The sequence below is a fragment of the Macrobrachium rosenbergii genome, chromosome 7 (assembly GCF_040412425.1).
Source record: "Macrobrachium rosenbergii isolate ZJJX-2024 chromosome 7, ASM4041242v1, whole genome shotgun sequence".
Classification (NCBI taxonomy): domain Eukaryota; kingdom Metazoa; phylum Arthropoda; class Malacostraca; order Decapoda; family Palaemonidae; genus Macrobrachium; species Macrobrachium rosenbergii.
In genome coordinates, this window is record NC_089747.1 from 42,804,949 (window position 1) to 42,816,167 (window position 11,219).

Sequence of the window (11,219 nt, forward strand, 5' to 3'; positions counted from 1 at the left end):
GGAAAACCTCGCAGTTGCACTATGACTCAATTGTTAGGAGATGGTGGAAAGTAAGATAGAAGAAAGAGAATATGAAAGGAGGTACAGTAAAAGGAACACAAGGGGTTGCAGCTAGGGGCCGAAGGCACCGGAACGTAACTTGTTTGTAAGTAGGGTGGTGTCTTATAGTAAAAAAGATGTCTTGAGCAAGAAATTAACAGCTGAAATACCTTAGTGGTAGAAGTCTTCTTTGAATCTATCAATTTGGGCTTCATTCTTACAGCCTCTGGCTTTGGCTTCGGCTGATTAGGGGGTTTATTTTCTTCGTCGACTTTTCTTTTCTTCAGGACGGACTTTGGTCTGTCCGTCACAGAGGGTTTGGGTGCTTCCTTTCGGTTAACACTAGGTTTACTGGAACCAACACGAGCTGGCACAACGTTGCGGGGTCTTAGGGGCGCTCTTCCACGTCCTTTATTCTTCTGCAACGAAGATAATCCCTATAAAGCCTTAAATCAGCAAGAAAAAGCTTTATTATTTTCCAGCAAAATTCATACCTACAGCCAGACAATTCTAATTTATGACTATTTTCATCCTCCAAGTTTAATTTCTTAAGCCCACACACATTTGACAACATCTAGTCTACCAAGTGGGGCCCTCCTTCTCTGTCAGAGTGCTTTGAAATAAATTAAACAGGTTGAGTTTAAGTAACACCTACCTTTTTGGCATTAGGATCAACACACGTGCCAAGAACAACGGTCTGAGAGCGTACTCCAAGGCTTGTGTTCCAGTGAATGAGCTCCCGCATATTACCTTCCTCGCTTGGAGTCCAAGACAGAATCAGCTCCACACTTTCCGCAGGCTCTAAATAGCATCTCATTTCTGAGCACACAAGTCCACTTTCTTCATTGGGAAATTTGCTGCAGTAAAACTGAAATTGATTCAAGTTAAAAGTGCATGGCATTAAGATTAAATCATCTATATAAGTAACATATCCCCCACAGTCCTTATTCCATACAGTGGGAAGTGACTGAAAGCCAAGCAAAGATACTAAAAATAGAATAGCATATAGAATTTAGGCCAAAGGCCAAGCACTGGAACCTGTGAAGTCATTCAGTGCTGAAACAGAAACTGATGATGAAAAGGTTTGAAAGGTGTAACAAGGAAAACTTCCCAGTTGCACTATGAAACAATTGTTAAGAGAGGTGGAAAGATGGAAGAAAGAGGATATGAACAGAGGCAGAGTAAAAGGAATGAAAGGGATTGCAGCTAGGGCCGGAGGGACATTGCAAAGAACCTTAAGTAATGCCTACACTGCACCATAATGACAGCACTACTGCCACATGGAGAAGATACTACAAAAGAATATTCTGTAGTAAATAACTAATAACTAGCAGTCTGTCAAATAAAAACCTAACATTTAAATATGCTACACAATATTCAGACATGACAAATTTCAACTGCTATTACAAAACAAAGTAAGACTTACTTCCTGGCACTGATCTTTGGGGTTGAGCACTCGAAGTTTACGGTGCTGGGTGCTGCCGAGTTTCACAGAATCGAAGCAAATCTTGGGAGAGTGCGTGAACTGAGTTAAGCGGAGAACTGGTATCTCTTCTTCCTTCTTTTTCTTAATCTGCTTGTGTATTGGGCTTATCTGAAGTGCAACAAACAATACCATTTACTTCTTGAATAAAATATCAATTTTCATATTAAGCTTTATTTGGATACCACTTACCTACTGTTGAAGACAGCTTATATCTTCTCACCTGTCAATGCAGAGATATAAGCTATCTATAATAGTGATATTCATCCCAAATAAAATGGACTACAGTATAGTTTGCTATCAATATCACTTATTTACCTGTTTTACCCGACAGATTTGGAATTCTCTTCCTGCTGTGGTTTTTCCTACTTTAAATGTTCTATTCTTTTAGAAGTGTTTCTTGAGTTTTATATACTGTATATGCCAGTGTATAAGGCAACCTTTAACCTTAAAAAAATCTCCCCCAAAATGGGGGTTCATCTTATATGCAGAGTATAAAAAGCAAACCTTAAATCCAGCCAAGATTTTTAATGATAGACTACCCTCTGAAGTGTAGGTAATTGTGTCAATAGTGAAATACCGTCACAACTATCGACACTGCAAACCAAACTCCTGTGATAACGGTAAAAACCGTAGGTAATTCAAGTGAATCACTAGTGACATAACTATTGATACTGTAAACAAAACAACTGTAATTACAGCAATTACCATAAGTAATTACCATAATAAGATGTTAGGATCAGCAAGTCCTCACTTTGCTAACTTTATCCAAGGTACCATTATTCAAATACAGTTACCACAAGACCACATCATGGCCACACTAACTATCAGTAAAAAAAAAAAAACAACAGAGGAAGTACAAAGCTTAGTTCAAGTTAAAAGTAGTAAATTTTGCAGAGGAACATAATAACTGCACTGCAGCACTTCAATGTTGTATGATAGAAAAGACGATCCGAGACTGGAGATAAAGAGAAGATGAATTAAACAGCATGCCAAGGACTAAATGTGCACTAAGAACAGGGATCGCACATTGGCCAATACTAGAAAAAGATGTAGCAGACATGGTTCATGAACTTCAGCAAAATGGATATCTTATGGCACAAAACACACGTATTTTTGCACTCAAGTGGGCTAAATCACAGCCAGATTCCAGCAAAGGATTTAAGGCCTCTGCATCTTGGTGTACAGTACTGTACTAGGTTCATGGAAAGGAATAATCTGGTGCTGAGGCAAAAGACAAAATTGCACAGAAATTACCAAAAGATCTAGAAAGCAAAATAATCAGCTTCCATCAATATGAATGAGACAACGCAAGGAAAACGACTATCCCTTTGGGAATATAGATGAATCCACTATGAATTTCAATATGGTTGAAAATAAAACTGTAAAACCAATGTATAAAAACAGTGTTAATTAAAACAACAGGACGAAAGATCAAGGTTTACAGTGACACTATCATGTACCTCAGATGGCATCAAACTAAAACCAACGGTATTTTTAAAAGAAAAAAAATGCCGAAAATCAAGTTTCCTGTTGGAGTTTTTGTACATGTCCAAACAAAAAAGGCTGGATGAATGAAGGTGGGATTAAGCTATGGCTTGATCATATATGGAGCAAGCGACCAAACGTTCTTAGTAAACAACGTAGCATGTTGGTGTGGGATATGTTCAAGGCCCATTTAACTGACTACACAAAGAAACGGCTGGCAGGAATAAACACAGACAAGGCAGTTATTCCTGGAGGACTGACATCACTGGTACAACCACTGGATGTGTGTCTTAACAAACCTTTCAAAGACTGTAATCGGGAACACTGGAACGAGTGGATGGTTGGTGGTGAAAAAACCTTCACAAAAGGCAGCAATATGAGTGCTCTACAGTTGAAAGTCTTATGTAACTTCATAATAAAAGCACAGAATACAACAGATGTTAGCACAGTAATCAAGTCTTTCAAGAAGTGTGGCATATCAAATTCACTGGATGGTATGGAGGATGACGACTCCTTGTGGGAAACAGCAGCAGAAATTGACACGCCATCATATTCGGAATTTTACCCGTACGATGATTGCCTTACAAATATATCATAAGACGTCATCAACGAACTTATGGTATTATCCTAGATGATGAACATGACACAGTAATGAGTTTGTAGGATTTTAATTGTTTAAAAATGTTTTAATCATTGCAAATAAAACATTATCCTTTATATACTGTACCAGTATTTTTTTAAAATGATCTCACCACTGCTTATGCTTACATCAACTGATAATGTTATCTAATTTAATTAACTGGAGGTCATCCTATGCAGCGAACATACCTCTAAGCCTACATTTTCACATGAAAAATGGGGGGTCATCTTATATGCCAAATCGCTTTAACGCCTGCATATACAGTACATTAGGAGCCAGCACTCTGTATGATTAAGAGCAATACATTTGAACTTGATAAGACTGAATGAAGTAATGTGTATAAAGCATAAAATAAACCCCATCTATGTAAGGATGTGAACTCAAATATGAACTAAAACCTACAATAATGATATTCTTCACTACACTGAACAGTATTACTCATTCATTTCTGTGATGGAACTTTAAACAAATATGTAATTAGGTGTTTACAATATTTTTACAGAACAGAATACAGAATTTAAGCCAAAGGCCAAGCACTGGAACCTATGAGGTCCTTCAGCACTGAAATGGAAATTAATAGTAGTGAGGTTTGAAAGGTGTAACAGGAGGAAAACCTCCCAGTTGCACTAAGAAACCATTGTTAGAAGAGGGTGGAAAGTGTGGGACAACATATTTGCAACTCACTAGTTACATGTGCATGAATTAAAATTTGAATGTGAGTACAGTAGTTAAATAATATGGCAAACAGTAAATGTAAAAATAACACAATGCCCCTTAAGAAATGAAGTTTACCAACCACGTAAAAATACCAAACTCTTCAAATTCTCACCTCAAAGTACGATACGTGTTTATCACCCAAAGGCTGCCGGGGACGTGTGTCAACCTTCTCTGGCGAGGGATCCATTATGAAGAACCCTCGCCGATTCATGATGAATACTTCCTTAAAATTACCTGAAAATCACAAATTTCTGTAAAAATACATTTAATTCCCACAATATCACTGGACATACCTGAAAACAAATACAATCACTGAATCTTATCTTGCATCAAAATTTATAAACTATAAAGATACAAACACTTTGTAATATAATTACTATTCAATGCAATTTTAGCATCTAACCAATGGTATGTACTGTACTGAGCTGTAGTTATTAAGAATCAGCAAGTAATGAACATATTACTGTACTTCCAGTACCCAGCTTAATGTTTTTGTTGTCCATCAAAAGAGAATGATGAATAAATGCCAAACAATTTATTACCTGTGGACAAATAATCTTGCTTCCTAAAATTTCTATGGTTGCCACTGCCATAAAATTACTCTGAATGGTGTCTTTTACAAGCTACTCACAACTACCTACATCACTTTCATTTCTTTACTTTTGGTTTCTACCCTGGCAATTCCAACTTGTCCCTTTATGTGCCATCTGTCTACATGTACAATGTACAGAAGTCACTAAAGATATTTACAAGATGCACAATTATACTTTTACTGACATATGGTGCCATACTCATTACAGCATATTTTTCACTTTGTAATTCAAGTCTGCTTTACTGCCTTCCATCTAACTTTTCATAATTACAACAATAAGATTAGCCAGGGATGAATCTACTATAAAGTACTTTTTAAATTTAACCAGACATACGATTCCTCCTATGTTTTGAACGTTATGTGGTCAACAGATAGAATATAGAATTTGGGCCAAAGACCAAATGCTAGGATCTGTGAGTCCATTCAGCTCTGAAATTGAGAGTAAAAAGGTTTGAAAGGTGTAACTGGCGGAAAACCTCGAAGATGCACCATGAGAAAATTGTTAGGAGAGGGTGGAAAGTAAGACAGAATAAAGGAAATATAAACGAAAATAAGTAAAAGGAGTGAATAGGGTTGCAGTTAGGGGCCAAAGGGACACTGCATAACACCTACAGCATACCACATGTGGTGCACTGACAACACTACCCCCCTACACGAAACCACTATGTGGTGTCAATATTGTAGAACAACAAGACTCCTGACTTTGGTCTAGGTCTAGTTATGCAAGTATCCCAGGAGGATTTCCAAAACTCATCTATAGCAAATCATACACGGAATATAAGCATGGCAATATTTCTTTTAGTGCTCACTGAGAACCTGTTTTCCATGATGAAATGTTAGTTATGATGCCAGCTATATACTTGTGCTTTACTATAGCATTTTAAAAAATAGAGAACTATACAAAGTCATCAGAAGCTCAAGGGTTGACATTTGCCTGGCTGCAAACAATATTATCAGAATCTCAGGGCTAAGTGGTTGCCATTATGGTCATGGTTTTTCTACCATGTTTATTATACAGTATCATTGTTATGGAAATGATAAAAATTACATTAATCATTCTGATAGCAATACTACTGTAATTAAAACTAAGTCAGTTCATTTTTGTGTTTAATGGAATAACTAAAGGAACTTAATACTACTTCAGGTTACATTATGGAGTTTAACATGTTTCACTGAAGTTTTCCAAATTGCCAGTAAGAGATATTCTATAATATATTTTGATGTGTTTGTGTTTTCAATTATTTTAGATCTACTTTCCAGTAGAAATGCTTGTTTTTTCTAACTCATTACTCCCATCCTACCTCTAACAATTTCCATCTGTAGCCATGGCAAATAGCAATCCTGTAAATACAGTACTGTAACTTTACATTTGTAGGGTAGGGGTTCCAAAAAGGGGGGGGGGGGGGAAGCAAAACTCCCTGTTCGGCAAGATTCAAAACCTTAGGTTAGGTTACGATATTAACTATTCAGAAGATGAACCCTACTCATATGGAACACGCCCACAGGGGTCACTGACTTAAAATTCAAGTTTCCAAAGAATATGGTGTTCATTTGAAAGAAGTAACACAAAGTAATGGGAAATACAGAAAGAGATCAGTTATTAGAAAAATAAATAAATAAAAATATATGTACAATATTAAAATAAAAAGTTGAATCGCATCAGGGTAGCAATGTATTGCATCTTTGCTTGAACTTCTGAAGTTCCAATTGCACGGCAAACTGAGAAGTTTGACAGTGAGGCACATTTACTTCATTATTGGTGCTGCTGTTCAACAAATCTGGTTGCTCTTGGCAGGAAAATGTGATCAGGGATCAATTGTGAATGTGAAAGATCTGTTAAAATGCAACTTACGAAAGTTGTATTTAATTCACTATGATTTATAGATCTCTAGATCATGTTAAATTTGGGCTGTCGAAAAGGACTCATACCCTAGGTTGGGTTAAGTTATGATACATTCCTCCTTTCACAATGATTCTTGGCACTCCAGGGCAGGTTACGTTGTGGTTGCCTAACCCCAGCCAGGTGCTACAACCTATCACCCTAGGTTAGGATGTGCCCATGTGAAGTAATCAAAATTCCACATTTGATTAATTCATTTTTGTTTTCCCCCACTAAAAACCAGTTTCCCACTGAGGCCCCTGATCTGTTAGAAATATGGGGAAGGGTTAATGGAGCCTTTACAGTAAAAATGAATGTCAAAATCATTCAAAGCATAAAAAACAATGGCAAACAACCAGCTTCAAAAATATATTCAATATGGAATCATTTTACTCCAAAGGTCACACAGAAGAGGGAATTCAAGTGCCTAAAAAAAAAAAAAAAAAAAAAGCAAAAAACGCAGCACCACCAGACAGACCAAACTGCAACCATATGAAACACTAAGCACAGATGAAAAATACAGAGAAATATTAACTAAAGGACTGCAAAATTAGATAGAAAAAACTGAAAACTTGAAAGAATCAAGACTAGGCGTGATAAAAACTAAGAACTGGCACAGAAGGTGACCTAAAACTCTTACCATCATCTCTTGTAGGACATTCGGTTTATAATAAATGATTAATATATGACAAAGTCCAGATTTAGAGTCAGAGAAATCCATCAATTAAATGAAAAGTTCAGCAGTGAAATATAAAACTTTAATAAAACAAAAAATAATTAAGCTAAAGATAGAATATAAAATACACACAAAAGTAATTGATGCAACAATATATATCAAGGGAATAATATCCAACACAAATTTTTATAATCTACAGTGGGAAAAACTAAAAATAGCAGTGCATAAACAAGACTGCACAGGTCCCACAATTATATTCAAATTTGTGTACAAAATAATCAAGAAAAACAATAAAAATATGTACACTATTCTTTGCAGACAATGGGCTATTACTATAATTCCCATATACAGAAAGCTTCAATTATACAGAAATTTTCTAATACTATTACAAGGACATCAGCAATGTACTAAACGATAGCTTGAAAAGCAAACAAAAACAGACCGAAGCCACAAAAGTAGCAGAAAGTACAAAGTTCCTTGATCAGAAATGACCTATATACAAACACAGTGAGAAAATAAAGGAACTCCTGTAAAATATTTTTCCTCTATATCATTCAGAAGATGACCCCTATTCATCTGAAACAAGCCCACAGAAGCCACTGACTTGAAATTCAAGCTTCCAAAGAATATGGCGTTCATCAGAAAGAAGAAGGGGCAATGGGAAATACATACAGCGCCTACGGAAGATAACAAGACAGAAACATATGAGATGAACTGCAAGAATCTGAAGGTGAAACTGGGAAGCCAACCCAAGTGCACTAAGAAATGAGAGAGATGTTGGACAGCAAGATGGGAAACAGGAAATGGGAACGGACGTAAATAACTGTAAAAAAGGGTGCGCCTGGGACTGAGGGGCCAATACAAGCATCACTGAGAAATGTCTTATGTTCCAAGGACAGAACTACATACCACTGACAGGGCTAATTCATAACTTCATAACTTTAAAGGTAAAAAATACAGAATGAAGTGACATGCCCCAATAACGAAGGTCAAAAATACAAAACACAAGACAGAATCAAAAGAGCAAGTATTTTACATATATATAATACTGTACATGAAATTAGGCTAACTGGACTAGCCATACTATTATCAAATTTTTAATAAACAACTTAAAAATTGTCTTACTCTACCCAAAAGGGGGGGAAAAGAAGATGCAATTGTGCCCAGGGGCTTCTTGAAAGAGTAGTTTTGCTTTCACGAGTTCATTAATAACTTTGGTAAAACTGAAGACTATTACCGCACCCCTCTAACTCAATAACTACATTTCAGTGCAAAATGGGAGCTGTGTTCAGTATCAGTCCCTAGGGGATGTCATGAACATAAATGAAAGACAAACCCCAAAAAATAAACAAAAAATAAAAGGCAGAAAACTGGTCGGTGACTGGCGAGAACAAGGCTGCAATAGCTGTCTTCAATCCCACCACAATTCCCATACACTATCACGAAGTCTGAAACTTCTCCATGCTAACGACAGTTGTTGAACCTACACCTGGAGTGGTGCTAGCTAGGCTAGGCTATAAGGTGGCCTAGGCTAGCTCCTTGCTAGGCTGTGCTTATTTCACACTTCTAAATTACCAGTGGAATGGAATGGGATATAGAATTTTGGCCCAATGCCAAGCGTTGGGACCTGTGAGATCATTCAGCGCCGACAGGGAAACTGATAGTTGAAAGATTTTAAAGGTGTAACAGGAAGAAACCCTTCGGTATTTCTAAGTAATAGATACACCGCGGGTATTTAGCGAGAAATGGCAGTTTCTTATAGTATTTTGGTTGCTTATTTACAATTTAACGTTATTTTTTGGCGGTCGGCTGTAATTAACCTGTAATTGTCCCCTGAAGTCCATCCAACAAGGGGTTTCCTAAGACGATCTTCACAAGACAGAGCACGGCTACGTCTGTTTCGAACGGTTCATATCCCGTCCGGCAAGTGCAGTACCTTGGAAACTGGTTTTTTCAACACTTTTAGGGCTTCTGACACTGGCGGTGCACTTGTTTGTTGTCGGCCACATGGAATGTCCCTTCGCCATGTTTAGTACTGGCCCGGAGGGGGGGGGGGGGAGAGTTACCCATACGTTAACAAGTTATTGCACTTGCCAGACGGGATATGAACCGTTTGAAACAGACGTAGCGGTACTCTGTCTCGTGAAGATCCCCTATGGAAACCCCGGATTCATATCAGGGTCCCCCTTACCATAGGGTAGAGTTCAAAGGTAAATTGTAAGTTAATTACAGCCGACCGCCAAAAATTAACGTTAAACTGCTAATAAGCATCCAAAATACTATAAGAAACTGCCATTCCTCGCTAAATACCCGCCGTGTACCTATAACTCAGTTCTACCAACCCTTTAGCAGTTGCATTATGAAACAACTGTTACGAGGGTGGAAAGTTAAGATGGAAGAAAGAGAATATGAACAGAGGTGCAGTAAACCTAAATTACTCAGACTAGCCTAGATCAATTTCTTAGAAAGTAGGCTAGTTCCCCAAACATAAAATAGTCTGCATTGCTAGCATAAGACAGTTAGGCCTGAATAAGGTTCGGGTTTTCAGCGTTATAAACTAACCTGAACGCCTATAAGCCCAAGCCTGTCCTTGCCATTTTTTTGCACGGCCTCCTTGCATAGCATAGGCCGCCTACTTGCCTAATTTCCTTAGTTTAAATGCATAATAATAGAGTAATTAATCCTCTGCCAGTCGCCATAGAAGCTAGAAGGATATTGTTATTCTATTGTTGTTTAAATTAATAGTAGGCCTCGGCTACGTAGGCGTACCACAAGGCGAGACTGCGAGCTTGCCTAGCCTATTCACAGTAGCCTCAGTTTTGGCCTGGGCCAGGTTAAAAACCTTATTTTCACGCTGTCAAAAGGACGATGACGGCTCAGAGTCATCACTTTCAATATTTCAAAGTAAAATACAAAATTAGACGCGGCGTTCGTTAGGCAACACGACTCGTGAAATGCGACCACCCTAAGCTACCCTGGTGTTCCAAAACAACGATCGAAATTCCGTTAATTCACGACGAAATAAGAGAAAATATCTTACAGTTATTACATTTTACAGTTTAAAAGCACTCAAAAACGTTGCTATACTACCTTCACGCTTAAAACACCTTCATGACACTTGAAAATAACACTGTAAACACTTATTTTGACGTCCGCCCTTCGCCAACCGCATCCGAATCTCACGCCGCAGATGATTTGAATGGCGAGGACCAATCACGGATTATCACGGGCGACCAAAGTCGGGCTCGACCAATCAGCGACGGGTAAGGTTCTCATCCTCTTCTTCGCATTCTTTTTCGGTTCGCTAGGGCAACTATTTGATAAACAATTTCGAAACTGAATACAATTGAAGGGTTAGATGCTAAAATATTATTACCATACATTTCCATGTGTAATTGGAAACGTTTAAGAGGTTAATAAACGAAAATTAAATCGAAAAATAGGATCAGCAGTATTAAGCGCAAGATATCAACGGTCGTATTCGCAGGGGAAAATGGCAAAAATCATAATGTTTCATGAATGATCAAATGTATATGCATATTTAATGAATGCAGTGTACCACCTTCACAGAAAATAGTACGCAGGATACGTTATCAGTAGCTATTTACGATATCCATCGGCATGACTATTTACTAAGGTAAAAGGTCAAAGAATAACTTCAGTAAACATAGTGATGAATAATATGAATTTCGCTAGTGAACTGAG

The 11,219-nt window shown here is 37.6% G+C and overlaps 1 protein-coding gene across 1 annotated transcript in view; it reads right to left on the reverse strand.

Annotated features, from left to right (window-relative positions):
* LOC136840347 (abnormal spindle-like microcephaly-associated protein homolog) overlaps positions 1-10,715 on the reverse strand; it is a 60,033-nt gene extending 49,318 nt beyond the window's left edge. Inside the window, 5 exon segments of the mRNA XM_067107043.1 lie at positions 210-458; positions 695-907; positions 1,466-1,633; positions 4,480-4,601; positions 10,605-10,715. Coding sequence (XP_066963144.1) covers positions 210-458; positions 695-907; positions 1,466-1,633; positions 4,480-4,578 — 729 coding nt within the window. The 5' untranslated portion in view covers positions 4,579-4,601; positions 10,605-10,715.
* Between the last annotated feature and the right edge of the window lie 504 nt (positions 10,716-11,219).